Source organism: Neofelis nebulosa, chromosome 11 (genome assembly GCF_028018385.1).
Source record: "Neofelis nebulosa isolate mNeoNeb1 chromosome 11, mNeoNeb1.pri, whole genome shotgun sequence".
Classification (NCBI taxonomy): Eukaryota; Metazoa; Chordata; class Mammalia; order Carnivora; family Felidae; genus Neofelis; species Neofelis nebulosa.
In genome coordinates this window covers 69,583,405-69,602,572 of record NC_080792.1, presented here as the reverse complement: position 1 = coordinate 69,602,572, position 19,168 = coordinate 69,583,405, and the positions used below count along the sequence as shown (strand labels likewise).

At 54.2% G+C, this 19,168-nt stretch overlaps 1 protein-coding gene across 3 annotated transcripts in view; it reads left to right on the top strand.

Moving 5' to 3' along the window:
• Nucleotides 1-19,168, top strand: part of TPST2 (tyrosylprotein sulfotransferase 2) — a 51,232-nt gene that overhangs the window by 20,674 nt on the left and 11,390 nt on the right. For all 3 annotated transcript variants that reach the window (XM_058693110.1, XM_058693111.1, XM_058693109.1), the window contains 2 exons: nucleotides 13,021-13,092; nucleotides 16,683-17,588. In XM_058693110.1, coding sequence (XP_058549093.1) covers nucleotides 16,747-17,588 — 842 coding nt within the window. In that variant the 5' untranslated portion in view covers nucleotides 13,021-13,092; nucleotides 16,683-16,746. Of the gene's footprint in view, nucleotides 1-13,020; nucleotides 13,093-16,682; nucleotides 17,589-19,168 lie in introns of those variants that run through there.

Genomic DNA, 19,168 nt, shown 5'->3' with positions numbered 1-19,168 from the left:
CCTGGCCTTCTGGAGGCGCTTTGGCAGTTTCTGCCGAGGTGTCCCCAGCCAGCGGACCCTTTTTACGCAGCTGCCTAGATCTGTGCTTCTCAAGTTTTAACACGCATGGGAATCCCCGCGGTCTGTTAAAATGCAGATTGGATCTGGAACCTGCCAGAGGGGACGAGCAAACTCCCAGGGAACCCTGCTGATGCAGTTAGCAAGGCCCCAGGGTGCCTCTCACACGTGGGTATGAGGAAGCCTGCTCCTTAGTGATGGGGCCGGTTGCATCAGAGATGGGAACAGCCTAAATGTCGCTCAGGAAGGCTTTGGCCACGGATGGTGGGCCATCCCTGCTGGGGAAGGGGGAGGAGGTGCTCTCGCACAATTTAAAGGAGGGGTCTTGTCTTCTGTGAGGATGGACCGCCGTCTGAGCGCTGGGGCTTTGCCTCTGTCATTTGCTCACGTGACCCCTGGCTAACCTGGGTCTGGCTGGGCTACAGGGAACACGTAGTAGGTGCTCCGGCAATGTTTACTGAGTGGCGAACACGTGTGCAATACCCCCGTGACCTAATGTGGAGGGAATCAAGCGGGTTTCAGGACATGCGTGATCCAGGGCTTCTCAGCCTCGGCATCATGGACGTTTGGGGCCAGATGATCGTTTGTGGTGTGGGCTGAGCTGGACATTATAGGACGCTTAGCCACACCCCCGCCTCTTCTCCTGAGATGGCCCCTGGCTGTGACAACCAAAACTGTCTCCAGATATTGCCAGTTGTCCCCCTGAAGGGTAAAATCGGTCCCTGGCGGGAGATGATAGTGTGCGCGTGGAAGGAGGGGAGGAGGGATGCTCGGGAGGGTGGGAGGGAGGCCCTGTGTGATGGCCATTCAGATACATGTCCGACCAGGACCTCATAGAAAGAAGGACAGGCGGCTCCTCCCCAAACTGATCGACCGTGGTTACCTCTTAGAAAAAGGGACCATGGGGCACCTGGGTGGCTCAGCTGGTTAAGCATCTGACTGGATTTCAGCTCAGGTCACGATCTCGCGGTCTGTGAGTTCGAGCCCCGCGTCAGGCTCTGTGCCGACAGCTCGGAGCCTGGAGCCTGCTTCGGATTCTGTGTCTCCCTCTCTCTCTGCCCCTCCCCTGCTCGCGCTCTGTCTCTCTCTCTCAAAAATAAACATTAATTGGGGCGCCTGGGTGGCTCAGTTGGTTAAGCGTCCGACTTCAGCTCAGGTCATGATCTCACGGTCCGTGAGTTTGAGCCCCGCGTCGGGCTCTGTGCTGGCAGCTCAGAGCCTGGAGCCTGCTTCAGATTCTGTGTCTCCCTCTCTCTCTCTCTGACCCTCCCCCATTCATGCTCTGTCTCTGTCTCAAAAATAAATAAACATTAAAAAAAATTTTTTTTTTAAATAAACATTAACTAACTAACTAACCAAAACAGCATTGGAGATTTTGCTCCAAGGAGACTTAAGCCGTCTCTTAAAACAAAAAAATGAAGATTGTACCTGTGACTTGAATACTTAAATAAATTTTAGAACTAGGAATGATACAAGGACCTCTTCTAGAGTTGTGAGGGTTTAGAAGATGTTTTTTAATGTGTATTTATTTTTGAGAGAGAGAGAGAGAGAGAGCGCAAGCGCGCATACAAGCGGGGGAGGGGCAGAGAGAGAGAGAGGGAGGCAGAGAATCCAGTGCAGGCTCTGCGCTGTCAGCGAAAAGCCCTACGTAGGGGCTCAAACCTACGAACCATGAGATCATGACCTGAGCCGATGTTGCACGCTCACCGAGCTGAGCCACGCAGGCGCCCCTGGAGTTGTGAGGGTTTAACTAAAGTTTGCACCTGAAGGGACCAGCAGAGTGCCTGGCACATACTTGGAACAACCAGAGGAAACCACTGTTGCCTTTATTGTGAGGCTTGCAGCACCCCCCCCCGCCCCCCCCCCCCCCCCCCCCGCAGCCCTGAAGCAGAAGGAAGCAGTTAAGACCTTGTTTGCATTTGGGCAGAGGAGCTCAGAGAGAGGGAGGGACTTGTGCAAGGTCACACAGGAAAGTAGAAGGGAGCCACTCTTCATGGCTCTGAGACGGGGGCCATCTCTCCTCTGTCACCCTGGGGCCCCTGCCGGGTGTTTGGACCTCCTGGTCCCTGCACCTGTGGACTGAGGCCATCTGGGCTGCTTCAGGTCCCCCGGCTTGTTGATCACTTGACATGTACCGGTGCCCAGCTGGCACCCAGAAATCCCCCTTGGGGATTGTGCTGGTTTTGCACAGCAGCGCTAGGGGGATGGCCAAGGATGTGACAGAGGACCTTGGCAGAAAGTTTCCCATAGATGGGCACTGGCTGCCAGCCCTGTGCAGCTTTGGAGTCCTACTGCGCCTCTCCTGCTCAAATACCTGCCATGGCTCCCTAGTACCTAAGTCTCAATTTCCTACCCGTGCCTACTGGGTTAGCATTCCACGCCCTTCAAAGGATCCTGCCTGACATGACTAGATTCCAAATACTAATAATAGTGATAACTATAATAATAGGACGCAGAGCACCTACTGTTTGCCAGGTAGAGTAGTAAGTACTTTACCTGCACTATTTTATTTAATCCGCACAGAAACCATCTGGCACTGCCACAAGGCTGATTGTCATTTTACAGTTAAAGGAAACTGATGCTCGCAAAAGTGGAGTGTCCTGCCCAAGGTCACGTAGCTCCTGGCCCTGCCAGGATCTTCACCCTGACTTCAGAGCCAGACTTTAAGTCAGGAGGTCAACCTACCTCATCTTGTTAGGGGAGTGAGCCACCATGAGGCCAGCAGAGAGGAGCCCAGGACTGGGTGTCTGGAAAGCTGGGCCCAGGCCCGGCCTGCTCCGTGACCTTGACCAGACAGACTCTCCTCTCTGGGCTTGCCGTGGGTTGTCTTGGCAGCTGGCTCTGTATTCCAGAGCTTAAGGTCTCCAGGTTATGCCGCGAACCTGGGAACATACCCCCCCCCCCGCCCCCGCATTTCATTTTTCCATTCTTTTCTTTTGTATCATGCCACTGATACATACTCACTATTGGAGAGTTAGAAAACTCGGGGGGTCAGAGGGGTGGTGTGGAAGGAGAAATAAATGAAGTGTTTCAGGGTATACCCTTCTGGAGTATTTTTCCAACCTAAATATGTATCAGCATGGGATCAGCTAACCTCTGTCCCCTAACTTATCCAGGATGCCTTGCGGGGTAATGAATTCTTATAGGGTCACATCTGGGTCTGTTGTGTTTGTACCATGGAATGTTTAATTAGAATAATTAGAGACGATGATGATGCTTTAATAGCCGGCATGTACTGGACTCCTCTCAGCTCCAGCCCTAAGCACGTGCCTCAGTAGGCATCTCGGCAACCTTCTGAGGGAGGCAGCTCAGCCCATTTTACAGAGGAGGAAACGGAGACTTTTGATGTGAACTGCCTCCCACCCCCGCCGCTCCCGGTCTCATAGCCCATCCTCGGCGGAGCCAAATGTGGACTCAGCCCCTCCTGAGCCATCCTCCCGTGCCCTTAACCCCTGTTGAGCACCCTGCCCCTTGCTTCATCACCCGTGTCCTCTTTGAGGCGGGCAAGTGAGCTGGGTGCTGGCCAAGGAAGGAAGGAAGGAAGGAAGGAAGACCAATTAGGAGAAGCCACGGCAGTCTGCGGTGGCCTGATCCATCAGTCATGGCCAAAGAGAGGGTGAATGTTCTTGCTCGGAACAGCCCTCCCTCCTAGGCCTGAGAGGCGGTTGTCCTTGGGAATTTGCCAGAACCCTGTGGGGTGAAATCTGGATGGCCTCAGCTGGACGGTTTTCCCAAGACTGGAGAGTACGGGTGGCCGGGGCCTCGCCCTGGAGTCCATGGCTTCCAGGCCTTAAAGAGTTTCTGAGATGCTGGTGCTGGGCCACCTGCCGTGGCCACACTGAGCAGGGGAGCCCTCGCGAAGCGGGCCTGGAAAGCGATTTCCGATTTCCGTCTTAAGGTTTAGAGAGGTTAAGAGCCTCGCCCAAGGTCACCTTCACAGCCCTTGTCTTGGAGAGCCGGGAGCGTGGGAGCATCCTGGGCTGCATTGGGGGTTCCACCTGGAGTCAGGGGATTGGTAAGACACTTGGGATGTGCTATCTTGTCCCCTCTCAGCAGCCCCTGGAGGTGGGCACCGCCATTGTCCTCATTCTACAGATAAGGACACTGGCCTCTTTTGTCTTTTTTCAAATGCGAACACTGAACTCCTTTTGCGGGTGAAATCTTACAGGGTGTGCCACGTGAGGTGTTGAATCAGAGAGGATTCTAGCTGCGGAAGCTGGGTGTGGGGCAGGGAAGGGCGTCTCAGAGCTCTGCCACCCCTCGTGAGTCAGTGGTGGGGAAACTGAGTCCCGGAAAGGGAAGAGGCATGTCCTGGTTGCAGGACTGGAAGCACCTTCCCCTCGTCCTGCGTCAGGTCTCTGAGTGAAGGAGTCTGGCCCATGAAAAGGCGAATGAAGCCAGCTCGATGTCTAAGATCCAGTGTTTCGGAGTCAGACCTCAGTGTAAATCCTGGCCCACGCCTACCAGTCTCCCGGTGGTGGCCAAGCTACTTAACTTCCCCGAGGCTTTGATTTCTCATCTGTAAAGTGGGGTGTCATTGTACCTCCTCTCGGGGTGGCTGGGAGCCTCAGATGGTGCCATGGTCACATGGCCCTCAGCTCTGTGCCCACTGAGTGAGCACACATTCACTTTGATCAAGTGACAACTCCCCGTGGACTCTTGTCTTCCCTTTAACCCCCCCGGGAGGAAATCTCCTCGCACACCCCATTTAACAGGTGAGGAAACCGAGGCTCAGAGAGGGTCAGTGTCTTGCCCAGAGCTGGCGAGCCAGGGAGCGGCAGAGATGAACCCGGCTCCTGTCCCCTGTCTGTCCCCTGGCCTCACCGCCTGCCTTAATGAGTGTGCCGTGACTGTCTAAGGAGAACTGAGCTCGGTGTGGGGGGGAGATGACACATAGTGTATACAGCTGGAGCTCAATAAATGCTTACCTCAAAGCCACAGTTGTGGTAGAATTTCTCAACGCGAGTTGAACAGAGTGGTGCCAGAAGGAGCAGGGCTTTGTGGGGGAAGCTGGTTATACCGCTGTGCGTGGATTTCCTGGAGAGATGCCCAGTGGCCCCTGCCATCCCGGCATTTCTGGGATCCCCAGGCTCCCCAGCTCCTGAGTACAGGTGTGAACAGAGCCATGCATCGATTTGTGGTTTGTAGAAACAAACCCAGGTTTGTCCTGGAGGCTGTGGTGAGCGAGGCACTCACGTTGGGCACAGAACGTAGGGGGGTGTCCAAAAATTCTGTCATCAAGGTAGATAACATTTTAATGCAAATCAAAAAAAAAAAATCGAAACCAATGAGTGAGCCTTGAAAGCACATCAAATGAAAGAAGCCAGCCAGTAAAGACCATGTGTCATGCTGTTCCGTTTACAGCTGACCCTTGACCAGTACAGGTTTCAAATACGTGGCCCACTTTATACACGGATTTTTAAAAATATATATAAATATAGGACAGTACCGTAAATGTATTTTCTCTTCTTTATGATTTTCTTCATGACACTTTCTTTGCTCCAGCTTATTTTATTGTAAGAATATGGCTTAGAGTACCTGTAACACACAAAATATATGTTGATGGACTGTTGACGTTATGGGTAAGGCTCCTGGTCAACAGCAGGCTATTAAGTTTGGGGCAGGGGCGGTCAAACGTTGTTTGCAGATTTTCAGATGCATGGGGCGTCGGCCCCCCAGCCCCCATGTCGTTCGAGGGTTGACTGTATATGACATGTTCAGAAGAGGCAAATCCATAGAAACCGAGTAGATCCCATGGTTGCCATGGGGGGGGGGAGATAAGGGATTGGGGTGATAGCTAACAGTTGGGGTCTCTCTTTGAGATAATGAAAACATTCCAAGGTGGACCGTGGGCTTGGTTGCATAACTAACCTTCTCTCCGTGAAGCCTCCGTCTCTGTGAATCCTCACAGCGGTCTTGCTCAGAAGAATTCTTGGGCCCATTTTACAGATGAGGAAACTGAGGCCCAGAGACAGGAGAGGGCACTGCTAGGGGTGTAGAGCCGAGGCAGGTGCACACCTGGGGTCTCTGCACTGCCGGTGGCTGAGACGCAGAGCTCGTTCAGCTTCCCCGCGGGGCCGTGTGTTCTGGGTCTGGGGCCACAGTCACCCCGACTCTGGTCCCCGGTGTCCTCTACTTCAGACTTGAGCCAAGGTCACCTGCTGGCATTTGTAATAGTTGTATTGCCTCCTACTTTTATTTTTTAAATTTATTTTATTTTATTACTATTTTTTTTGTTTGTTTATTTTTGAGAGACAGAGAGAGGCTGGAGGAGGAGGAGAGTGAGGGAGACAGAGGATCTGAAGCAGGCTCTGCGTTGACAGCGGAGAGCCTGGCGTGGGGCTCGAACTCACGAACTGCGAGATCATGACCTGAGCCAAAACCAAGAGTCCGTGCTGAACCGACTGAGGCACCCAGCCACCCCTCCTACTTTTATTTTTTTATGTAAAATCAAAACACCCAAGCCGCGCTCTGGACTATGCCATCAAGTCCGAACCCCTCCCGAGGTGGGAGTGCAGCTTTGGAGGGCCCCCTAGGGGCCCGGGAGTCTGGATGGGAACCAATGATATCTTTATTGACTGTGATTTAATATTTCTTCCAGGTGTCCTTGTAGGTGACAGATCCAGGCAGCTGGGTCGTGGTCACCAATAGGAGCCACACATACCTTTATGTTGTATTTCAGTGGCTACAGACATCTCTTGTCATCACTGCGTGCACGTTGTGTTTGCTATAGGGCCTGCCTCTAGATCTCTCTTTTTTCTTTTTTCTTTTCTTTTCTTTTCTTTTCTTTTCTTTTCTTTTCTTTTCTTTTCTTTTCTTTTCTTTTCTCTTTTCTCTTTTCTTTCTCTTTATTTTGTTTTTCATTCATGTTTTCATTCGTTCTTCCGTTCTTTCATTTTTTCATTTTTCGTTCTTTCGTTCTTTCGTTCGTTCTTTCTTCATTTGGTTTTAAATGTTTGATTTATTTTTGAGAGAGTGCAAGTGGGGGGGGGGCAGAGACAGAGGGACAGAGGATCTAAGTGAACTCTGCTAACAGCAGGCAGCCCGATGTGGGGCTTCAGCTTACAGACCGGGAGATCGTGGTCTGAGCCAAAGTCGGACGCTCAACCGACTGAGCCACCCAGGTGCCCCTTACTGTTTTTGATAAATGAGCATAGCGGTCACTTTATCAGAGCTTTTGTTTGTTTTTTGGTAATTGTGTCCTTGGCCAGATTTTACTATAATTGGTGTCCTTGTGATCCTTGTATTTGATTCTATTTAAAACCTGGGGACCTGGGAGGCTGTCGGTTGAGCGTCCGACTCTTGATTTTGGCTCAGGTCACGATCTCGCAGTTTGTGGGTTCGAGCCCCACGTGGGGCTCTGCGCTGACAGTGCAGAGCCTGCTCGGGATTCTCTCTCCCTCTCTCTCTGCCCCCGCACCCCCAGAATATATGAGTAAACGTTAATAAAAACCCACTCTTCTCTGAAGGGGTCCGTCGATGTCACAGTTGAAGGGGTCTGTGGCACAGAGCAGGTGGAAGGACCAGCGAGTTGCGGGGCTGCATCCTGACGCTGCCCTGCACCGCTGCCTGAGTGCCTGGCCTGGGTGGGCACCTTGCATGCGAATCCAGGGCCCTACGTAGCATTTCCTCCAGCAGCAGGGTCGAGGGGAGAGGCGCTTAGTAAAAGGCAGCTCGCCGAGCCTCGTCATGTAACTTCTGAATCAGAGTGTTTGGGCGCGGGACCCAGGGGTGTGCTGCACAGGGGTTTGAGAACCGAGTTGAGGGGGGAAATCACAGGGATACAGTCATAGGGCCCTGTCCCGAGTGCTTTGTGCCCTTCATTTGTTTAGTCTCACAACTTCATTAGCAGACCCACTTTACAGATGAGGAAACTGAGGCACAAAGAAGTTAGGTAATACCTCCCCCGTCTACCCCCCACGGTTGTTGGTGGAGGCAGAGTGTCCAGGAAAGCTCCAGACACACACAAAAGCTTCTCCCCCTGAGTCTTTATTTACTTGGCGACAGACCAGATGCCAGAGGATTCTGTGCACGTGCTTCTTCATTTTTTTTTTTTAATGGACTATTTGCTCCCCTGAATTTTACGTTTTCCTCTCACCTACCAAAGGCTGGCCACCTGAGGCCTCCCCCGAAGGGGAGGGGGGGCCAGGACCGGAATATACACCAGCTCCCGCTGGGGCTCACTGCATTCGCGCGTCCTGGGCTCGTCCAAGCCCTGCTGGGCGCGTGTGCTGCCCGTACCGTAACCTTGCCGTGCAGGCCAGGGGGTTGGCACACTGTGGCCCGCGGGACAAATCTAGCTCAGTGCCTGGTTTTGTACATCAGAGCACAGCCACACGCCTTCCTTGCTGTGTTGTCTGGAGTTGCTCTCGCGAATGGCGTAGCTGCGTCTGAGACCGTCTGACCCACGTGGCCAAGGTCGTTGGCTTCCCGGCCCTTCACAGAGGAGATTTGCCGATCCCACCTCGCCGGGACACTCGTTTTCTCAGATCTTTGTCCACGTGCTGTGAGGACAGTACTCATAATATTAAACGCGCCTAGTTTTGCATAATGACTCTGTGCCTGGCTTGGTAGAAGTTACGTCCAGTTCCTCAAGACCCTCTTTGGTCTGGGTGTTATTCCCATTTGTCAGGTGGGAACACCGAGGCTCAGAGAGCCACACCGGGGTGACCCAGGACACCCAGCCACTGAGCGGGGGAGCCGGGGTGTGACCCGCGGCCTCCCCAGTTCCCATCCCCGTCTTGTGCCTTAACAGAGGGCTGAACTGGGCCCCATTCGACTCTGGCTGGCTTGTCTCGGGAGTGGGTCTCCGGAGGTCTCTGATCGCCAGGGGGCCTACCCCAGAGATCACCTGTCTCCTGTCTCCCCAGCTTTGCCAGGGAAGGGTTGGGGCTTGGGGTGGTGAGGTCAGCGGGTAGGTAGTAGCCATGGTAATGGAATGTTTGGAAGCTGGTCCCCACCGGGAAAGTTTGCAGGGCCGGTGGCTGAGCCCGGGCACAGGGGTGCCAGGCACCCCTCCAAGGCCACTCTGTAAGTTCGGCGGCCTGCCTCCCGGGCCTGGGGAACCTGTTGATCTGCTGAGCTTGGAGGAACCCTGCTGAGTTAGAAAGTTCAAATGAGTTCAACCCCAGATTGGTGTGGTCTCCGTGTAAATGTCCCCTCCCTCTGTGACACCATATGGCGTATCTCCCGGTCCCTGCTGTGGGCATTTCCTTCCGAGCATGTGTCACAGGCGTCATGATCCCACACACTGGTCTCCTTGCTCCCCGCCAGGATGTGAGCTCTATGCGGGCAGGGGTCTCTGTCTGCTGCCCTTGATGTGTCCCAGCATCTGATCAGTGCCTGGCAATAGTAGGCGCTCAATAAACATTTGTGGAATGAATGCATGTGGGTCTAAAGGGGTCTGGAAGACCGAACAGCCCTCTCCCTGCCCCTCCCTTCCAGCGGTCATTCAGGGAAGCCCTTGGGCCAGTGCAGAGAGAGAGCAGAGTCCCTTCTGCCCTCCCCTGCTGCCACTGACCATGTGACATTGATGCCAGGGATCTGGGGACATAACCAGATTTGGAAACTGACTTTTCTTCTTACTAAACTGTGTGGTTTCTGCAAACCACTTCAACTCTCCCGAGTTTCAATCTCCTCAGCCTAAAGGCCCCACCTTAGAAGGTTCTCCTGCAGCTGAAATGAGAAAGCGAAAGCCAGCCTGTGAACAGCTCCGTGTTCTAACTGATTTACAGCTCCCTGCACCCCTACGAGGCGAGATCCTCGTTCACACTGGCTACATTTCAAGTGTCCAGGTGCCCCCCCCGGGAGCCTCCTTTCAGATATTGCTGTCATCCCCATTTTAAAGATGCAGAAACTGAGGTTCAGAGAGGGTGAGTGAGTTGGCAAGGCCACACAGCCAGTAGCTGGTGGAGCCAGGATCTGAGCACAAGCAGCCTGGCCCCCTACTATACCTGGCATATGATTAAAAACACACTAGTCGCTTTATTTTTTTATTACAGAGAAAGAAAGACTGTGACAGTGTGTCTTGAGGAGGAAACTTATCACCAAGCACCACTCCTGTTCGCATTTTGAGTCGACGTATTTCCTTCTTGTCTTTTTTCTTTTTCTGTGGTTTGCGTTTGCCGTTCGGTTCGGCCGATTTGGTGGTTTTGCTTTTTGGCATAATTATGCACACGCTGCACCCACGTGGGACTCTGTCATCCCTAAGCTGCAGAACCGGGGTGCCCCCTTGCCACCCCACCCTGCCATTGGGCTGTTGTAAGGACGAATTGAGGTAAAGCACGGAATGCCCTCGGTTTGGTGTCTGGTGCACAGTGGTGCTTAATAAATGCTGATGTTCCTCCCAGAAGGAAAGGAGGCTTCAGTGTCCACACTCTCCACACCCCCCTTCCCGTGTACCTCATTTTTCTTCCAAGTCAGCGCTGTCTGGTCGAACCTTCTGCAAATAAGGGGAATGTTCCAGAGCAAGGGTCCACAAACTTGTTCTATAAGTATAATATTAACCATTTCAGGTTTTGCTGAGTGCGTAAGGTGGGTTTTGCTGCCTCTCCTTTTCCCCACGGCCCTTCCCCCTCCTCTTTCCCTTAAAAAAAAAAAAAAAGTACAAGCTATTCTTAAGTCAAGGGCTGAAGGTTGGATTTGGTCCGTGGTTCACTGACCCCATCCTAGATCTGCACTGTCCAGCACGGTAGCCACTGGCCACCACACGGCTGCTGGGCTCTTGAAATACGGCCGGGGCACACAAGGAGCCGAATTTAACATTTTCTTTCGTTTTCCTTAATTTCCTTTTCTGAAATTTATTTATTTTATTCTTTTAATGCTTATTTTTATTTTTGAGAGAGAGAGAGACAGAGCAGGAGCAGGGTTAAGGGAGAGAGAGAGAGACAGAGAGAGAGAGAGAGAGAGAGAGAGAGAGAGAGAGAGAAAGAAAATGAATAAATGAATCCAAGCAGGCTCCAGGCTCCGAGCCATCAGCACAGAGCCCGACGCGGGGCCCGAACTCCCGGACCGCGAGACCATGACCTGAGCCGAAGTCAGACGCTTAACCAACTGAGCCACTGAGGTGCTCCCACCACTTTTTTTTGGTTTTTTAATTTTTTTCATTTTACTTAATTTAAATTGAAATGCCTTCCAAGGGGTCCGTGCCCCACACTGGACTGCAGCTGTAAATAATGGGAGTCTGGGGCAGCTCTCATCCCCGGCAGGCCTCTCCGAGCACTGTGGCATTTCGAGGGCCACCCGAGGGCACCTGGGCCCCAGCCATCTCGACTCTGGAAGAGCTTCAAGTGCCCTGTCCCTAATTGTTTTTATTTGTTCCAAGAGGCAGGTCTCTGTTGTGGGCCGCCCATCCCCCAGGAGGCTCGGAGGCAGGGTGTGTGTGTGTGTGTGTGTGTGTGTGTGTGTGTGTGTGTGGCTGGTTGCTGTGGTTACATCTGGATACCCTTCTCCAGCTGTGTTTACGAGTCCTCATCAGCCTGCTTTTTCCAGGACAGGCACAAACTACAGAGGCGAGGAGTAAGCGAGGAGAAAGGGAGAGAGGACAGAGAGACGCGGTTAACAGTCTACACCCAGATAATTTACAACACGACACAGATACAGTAATAGCTAAAGATTTCTGAGCGCTCACCGTAAATAGGCCATCGTGAGCTTTCAGCAGACAACAACCCATTTTACAGAACAGGAAAACTGAGGCTCTGAGGAACAATGATTTATGGAGTCAGGGAGCCGTCCGGCTTCAGGGCTGTGTTCGTAACCACTCCCGCCTCCTGGAAAGGGACCAGGAGCTCCCCGGACTCTGTGTGTAAGTCTGTGGAATAATTTCCCTCGCGAGCCTCAGTCATCCCACCGGTAACATGGGGGAAGGTGAGAATCAGACTAAAACTCCTCACCCTGCCCCCAAATGGTAAGGACACAGCATGACAAGTACACCAGGAGCCCCTTGGTTCCACATCAGCCCGGCTTCCTGCCAGACCCCATCCTATCCATGGCCCCGTTCCTTTACCGCTGTGGTTAAGAGCTGGGCACCCAAGGCTCATGGATCTGGATGGGATCCTGGTTCCCATGGTCCCCTGGGTGAGTTGCTCTTCCTCTTGAGGTCTTTTTCCTTTCTCGAAAATTGGGATTGGGGTGCCAGGGTGGCTCGGTCAGTTAAGCATCTGACTCTTGATTTCAGCTCAGGGCATGATCTCAAGGTTTGTGAGATCAAGCCCTGTGTTGGGCTCAGTGCTGATGTCGCAGAGCCTGCTTGGGATTCTCTCTCTCTGTCTCTCTCTGCCCTGCCCCATACACTTGCATTCTCTCTCTCTCCAAGGAAATAAATTAAGCATTTAGAAAAATAATAAAAATTAAGAGAAAATTGGGATCATCACACACTCCTCATAGGGGGACTAAATGATACAAGGTCCTCACATAGTAGGCATTGGGTCAGTATTAGGTGGCAGTGGCAGGATGCTGTCCTACTCTGAGGGTGCCTTATTTATCATAGGCTAGGTATGTGGTGCCCTTTTGGAGTTGGGCAGTGCACAGCCTGTTCAACCGTACCCAGCAGCCCCAGATGGTGATTAGTGATGTAATGGTGGTAGTTGTTGCTTATCCTTATGTTTACTTTTCTTGATGTCCAATGTCCTTGGGCCAAGAGGAAGGGAGAACCCTGGTTCGCAGACGCCCGACAGCTCCCTAAGGCGGCAGCACCTGAACCCAGATTCTCAGCTCATACCTCTCTGCCTGAACAGTAAGCCAGTTCGTTCCCTGTAGGACCAGGCGAGTTCAGACCCCAGCTGTTACATCTTGGGCTCAGATGGCCTCCCCCTGCACTCCAACTTGCCCCCCCCCCAGAAAACTTCCCCCCAAATCACCGCCGGATGCCCCTGGGGAGCCTGACACCCTCCTCTGCCCCTCTGAGGGGGCCGGGCCCCCTCCACAGCACCCACCCCTAACGCGGCATCTCCTTTGCCTCTGCAGGGGACAGCCGGCGAGCAGTCTCCGTGAGCGGCCACAAGGGCTAGAGCCCAGAGATGACAGTGCCCGGGGGAGGTAAGTGCCTCCAGAAGTCCCCCCGCCCCCGCCCCGCCCGAGCCCTAGAGCTACTCCACTCCCCCGACTTCCACTATGGGGCAGCCAGACTCCCCTGGCCCGTGTTCTCTCTGTTAGAAATGCAGCACTGGGTCCCAGCAGCATGTCGGGGACAGTCCTCTGCTATTTTTCATGTCTTAGAAAGACGATTCTCCTATAATAGGAGAAGGCCGGATCCCACAGCGGGCAGGGGATTTGGCCGGCATTGCTGAGCAGATTCGAGGCACGGCCAGAATCCAAAGCCCTCTGTGTCCTATCTGACTAGCGTTTCTGGTGCGCTTGCTCATCTCAGCACCTCGCACAGAGTCTCCCCGAATCTCAGAATAGCTCCCTGAGGAAGGGTTATTATTACCCTTCCCTTTCTTTGAGGGGAAAGCAGAGGCTCAGAGGGGTGAAGTCCCTTGTCTCGGTCACCAGCTGGCAAGCAGCAGAGGCAAGATTTGAACCCAGGGCTGTAAGAAGCCACGTCTGAGTCTCGTACCCACCGTCCTCACTGCCAGGACGCTGGGACACTGCCCATGGCGGGGCCCAGCGGGATAGTGGGGGGCAGAAGACTGGCCCGAATCCCCGGGCTGGGCGCTCTGGCCCCTGCAGAGTGGGGTCCTTGACCGTAGATGGCCAGGAAGTTGCCTTTGGTTTTGTGGGTCCCTGGCTGTCCTTTTTACCACATTGCCCTACTTTTTCTTTTCAAGGCACCCCTTAGGCTTTGCTATCTCCTGCTTAGGCCTGACCTGTCTGCTTTGAGCTGTTTTCTTCTGGCGACAGAGAGGGGCCTGTCACTGTGTCCTGTCTGAGGACAGTGAACAGCTTGCCTCAGCCTGGTCAGATGCAGGCCTGTCTCTGGCCACACGACCCTAGGTCAGTGGCTTCTTCTCTCTGAGCTGCTGAGGGTGAGGCGTCCCTCCCCCAGGGGTGATAGAGGTGATCCCATTAAATGCTGCTAATGCATAGTAAAAGTTTTAGCCGAGCATGTGCGTCATAAATGTAAGAACCCAAAGTTCGTGTGATTTGGTTTAAACTGAACAGGAATGACCAATATTAACCAAAACTGCGGTATTGGTAACATTTTTCTTATTCTGCCTGTCCATTCTTCTAGTCCTTTCCCCCTGATATTTAGTATCCAAGTCACTTTCTGACCCCAAATATACACTAGAGAATACACACACACACACATACACACACACACACACACACACACACACACACACACACACGGGCACAGACACTGTACTTACCCTTTCTGGAAACAGCTTTCTCAAAGCTTACCCCTTTTCTTCCTTTCTGTGCATCTCCCATCACCTTCTGGTCCATTCTCTCGTTGCCCACCAAGTGTCAGGAGGAAAGGGTGATTGCTCTAATTTAAACTAAAGTGTGATGGACTGGTCCCCAGGAGCACAGACACTGACATAATAACAGAATTCTAGTCTCAAGTCGAAGAGGAGAATTTCAGTGAGCACTTGAACAAGTTGATAGGTCCTGGGAGGGATTTCCAAGTGGCTTTCTGTCCTTCCCAGCCTGCCTTCTCCCTGAAAGGAGCCCTGGCATTAGATTTCCCCATCCCCGACCCTGAATTCAGGGCACCAGTGAACCCCCGCCATTGTCAGCAGCATATGATAAGCACAGTTTCCTGGGGAGAGCGTCCCCAGCTATTTTCTGATGTCCACGGTGGCCAGTGACCCCAGGCTGAGATTCATCTTTGCTTTCTTAGTTGCTTCTAGAATCCTCTCAGCGTTTGAGGTCAGTGCACCCCACCCCTCTTTGCAGCTGAGGAAACTGTGGTTTAGATGGGGGAAGTGACTCTCCCAAAGCCACACAGCCAGGAAATGCTGAAGCTCTCGACAGCTTGGACCCTGGGGCCGAGATTGTGCATTCCCTCCGTTCTGATATTTACGTCCCACTTGCTACAGCCTGTGGTGGGGATGCAGGCTGGGTCGGTCCTTCGGTGGTTCTGGCTGAAGCTCACATCCATCAAGGAACCTGCCTGTGGCCTTTGCACTGGGCATTCCCTTTGCCAGAACACCCTCCTCTCTTCCTACCTGGCTGTTTGAAAACCACCTGTGCACTGTTCAGAACTTGGCTCCGGGGCCGCCTCCTACAAGAAGTCTTCCCTCACCTCCTCGGGTAGAAGCTGTCACCCCCTCCTCCCAGGTGTGGGGCCACCCTCTCCCACCTGGGGATCTTTGCATTCTCTGTTCCCTCTGCCTGGATCAGTCCTCCATGCATCTTCACATGGCCAGCTTCATCCAGGACTCCGCTTGGATGCCACCTTCCCCGAGGGGCCCTCCCTGCCCTCCCTCCTCCTTCCCCTCCTCGATCCCTCTCACAGCCGAAGCCCTTTTCACTGGGTGCCTATAGCTTGTGTGGTATCGCTCCCCCCCGGCTGTCTTACCCACTTTCCTGTCCCCAGCACTGCGCACGGTGCCCGGCACCTTTTTTGTACTTAATCCCCATTCACCGAATGAAGACCGAGGGAGTGAGTAGTGATTCCAGAAGAAGCCCAGAACAGGACAGCGTATTCCACACCGTCTCCTGAAAAGCATCTCTCACCGAGGTGGTGTGGTCCTTCAGAGCAGGCATCGGAGCTGGCTGGCCCGGGCTAGAATGTTCTACCCCAGCCTGGCTGCTCCCCAGCTGGGCACCTGGGATCAGCCTCTCCATTTCTTGGTTTCCTTCTGTTTTTTCTTATTTTAGGGGGGGCGGGGAGCACAAGGGAGCAAGGGGCAGAGAGAGAGAAGGGCGGGGGTGAGGGGGAGAGAGAATCCCCTGAGGGGCAGAGAGAAGGAGAGAGAGAGAGAGAGAGAGAGAAGCAGGGCTCACCCAAAGTGGGGCTCAAGCTTACCCAAAGCGGGCGTCTTCACCCGAAGCAGGGCTCAAGCTTACCTGATGTGGGACTCAAACTCATGAACTGTGAGATCGTGAACTGAGCCGAAGTCAGATGCTAAGGCACCCAGGCGCCCTCGGTTTCCTTCTGTTTCTATGGCCGTCATGTCACAGCACTTGGAACCTTGTCCTGCTCATTCAACCAAGGCGCATCCCCCAAATACATACGAAGCACCTGCTAGGCACCAGGCTCTGTGCTAGACTCTGGAGAGCCCGCCGTGAACAGGACACACAGAAACCTTGTCCTTGCAAAGTGGGCGTGCTGCTGAATTCGGACATCCCAGGGCATTATTATTTTCCATACTTTAATAGTCAATTGAAAAATCATTCTTATGGGGCACCTGGGCAGCTCAGTCGGTTAAGCATCCAGCTTCCGCTCAGGTCATGATCTCGCGGTCCATGAGTTCAAGCCCCGCGTCGGGCTCTGTGCTGACAGCTCAGAGCCTGGAGCCTGTTTCAGATTCTGTGTCTCCCTCTCTCTCCGCCCCTCCCCCACCCACCCTCTGTCTGTCTGTCTGTCTCTCTCTCTCAAAAATAAATGTTAAAAAAAAATTTTTTTTAATAGTTGTTATTGTCTGTCTGTCGGATGAGGAATACGATCGCAGCGTGTTTGGCTAGGGCCGGCAGCCCCCCCAGGCCTGCCTGACTGCTGCCTCCCTCTCTCTCCCCAGATGCGAGTCCCGCCCGCCCTCCGCTGACCTGGCGCTAAGGCCCACCCGCCACCCCAGGCCCAGCATGCGCCTGTCGGTGCGGAGGGCGTTGCTGGCGGCCAGCTGCGCCCTGGCCCTGGTGCTGGCGGTCCAGGTGGGGCAGCAGGTGCTGGAGTGCCGCGCGGTGCTGGGGGGCCCCCGGGGGCCCCGGCGGGCCATGCGGCCGGAGCAGGAGGACCTGGTGATGGTGGGCGCGGACCGCGTGGAGTACCGCTACGGCAAGGCCATGCCGCTCATCTTCGTGGGCGGCGTGCCCCGCAGCGGCACCACGCTGATGCGCGCCATGCTGGACGCCCACCCCGAGGTGCGCTGCGGCGAGGAGACGCGCATCATCCCCCGCGTGCTGGCCATGCGCCAGGCCTGGTCCAAGTCGGGCCGCGAGAAGCTGCGGCTGGACGAGGCGGGCGTGACGGACGAGGTGCTGGACGCCGCCATGCAGGCCTTCATCCTGGAGGTGATCGCCAAGCACGGGGAGCCGGCGCGCGTGCTGTGCAACAAGGACCCCTTCACGCTCAAGTCCTCCGTCTACCTGTCGCACCTGTTCCCCAACTCCAAGTTCCTGCTGATGGTGCGCGACGGCCGCGCGTCGGTGCACTCCATGATCACGCGCAAGGTCACGATCGCCGGCTTCGACCTCAGCAGCTACCGCGACTGCCTCACCAAGTGGAACAAGGCCATCGAGGTGATGTACGCCCAGTGCATGGAGGTGGGCAAGGACAAGTGCCTGCCCGTGTACTACGAGCAGCTGGTGCTGCACCCCAGGCGCTCCCTCAAGCTCATCCTGGACTTCCTGGGCATTGCCTGGAGCGACGCTGTTTTGCACCACGAGGACCTCATTGGCAAGCCGGGCGGCGTGTCCCTGTCCAAGTGAGTGGAGCCCTCGCCCTGCGCCCACGGCCCCCTGGCCTGAGTCAGAGGCAGTGGGTGGGCAGAGTGCCGCTGTCTCTCTGAGCCTCAGCTTCAGCACCCGCAGAAGCGGGGCGCTCACTCTTGCCCTGTTTCTGAGCCAACCAGCAGATGCGAATGTGCTTTGCAGTAAGTCGTAGCGGGCAAAGGTTACATTCAGAACACGGATCTGGAACCAGGTTGTCTGGGTTCCGATCCCGGCTCAGCCACCGCCTGACTGTGTGCCGCTGAATGAGTGACTCAGCCTCTCTGTGCCCCCCGTTTCCTTACCTGTAGCGCAGGGATCTAATCGAGCAGCCTTCTAGCTACCTGGGAGTATCAAATAGGTCAAGACACGTTAGGTGCGATTATTCCCATTATTATTGTCACCATGGTAGCATAGAGACCGCTTTTATCGGCCCGCTCATTATCCTCACCCGCATGACCACGTAATGCGTGCCTGAGGTGTAGTAAGCACTGAGTTAAGCCCCCAACACACGTTATTCCTTTAATTCCCAACCTGAGGACAGGAGAACAGCTGTTATACCCATTTTACAGGCGGAGAAACTGAGTCGCAGCGAGACGTTACCTGAGGCCACACAGCTGGCAAAGGGTAGTGCCAGGATTTGAACCCAGGTCTGCTGGACTCCAGGGTGTGTGCTCGCAAGCTCTCCACACCCCTCTTCCTTCTCCCCTTCTGTCCCTTCCTCTCCGCCTTCCTCCTTTGGGGAGGCCGTCCCTCTCCTGAGACCCAGAGCGCTTGAACAATGCAAGATCGGAGGGTGCCGTCTGTCGGTCTCCATCCCGATCTGGCCCAAGCATCCCTGAGAGGCCAGTGAGAGAGCAGTCCTTCCTGGGACAGCGCCACCTCCTTTCCCTCATGGCTGGGCCCTGTCAGACCCCATCCCCAAGAGCTCTTGAGCCCCGAGCAGAGCTGGGGACGTACAGCAACTCTCCCGGCAGTGAAGTGCCCACGTGCCCGGTACCCCAGCCGGTCAGTGCTGGGGCTGGGATCTTTGTAAATTAGCCAAAAGATCAGATAACTTAAGGAATATATCTTTACTGTCGGAGATTGAGACGATTCCCCCCAGGGTAAGGAACAAGAACCCAAAATCTCACCATCCAGATTTTGATCTGTGACCTACTGGTCCTTTGTCAGGGGCTGTTGGTAAATCCGGAGGAACATGTTTCCCTGTAACCTTCCTTCGCTTTGTGCCCGCCGGGCCCCGGCTTGCCACCGTGACGTCATTTTGGACGGCTGTGTAATTAATATTCCACCCCGCGGAGCACAGCATTCTGTCTCACGCCCCGTATTTTGGAACACATTGGTTCTTTTTTTTTTTTTTTTTTTTTAATGTTTATTTATTTTTGAGAGAAAGAGAGAGAGCACAAGCAGGGGAGGAGGGGCAGATGGAGACAGGATTTCAAACGGGCTCCGTGCCGACAGCAGCGAGCCCGGTGCGGGGCTCGAACCCACGAACCGTGAGATCGTGACCTGAGCCGAAGTCGGATGCTTAACCGACCGAACCACTCAGGCGCCCCCGGGACACGTTGGTTCTTTA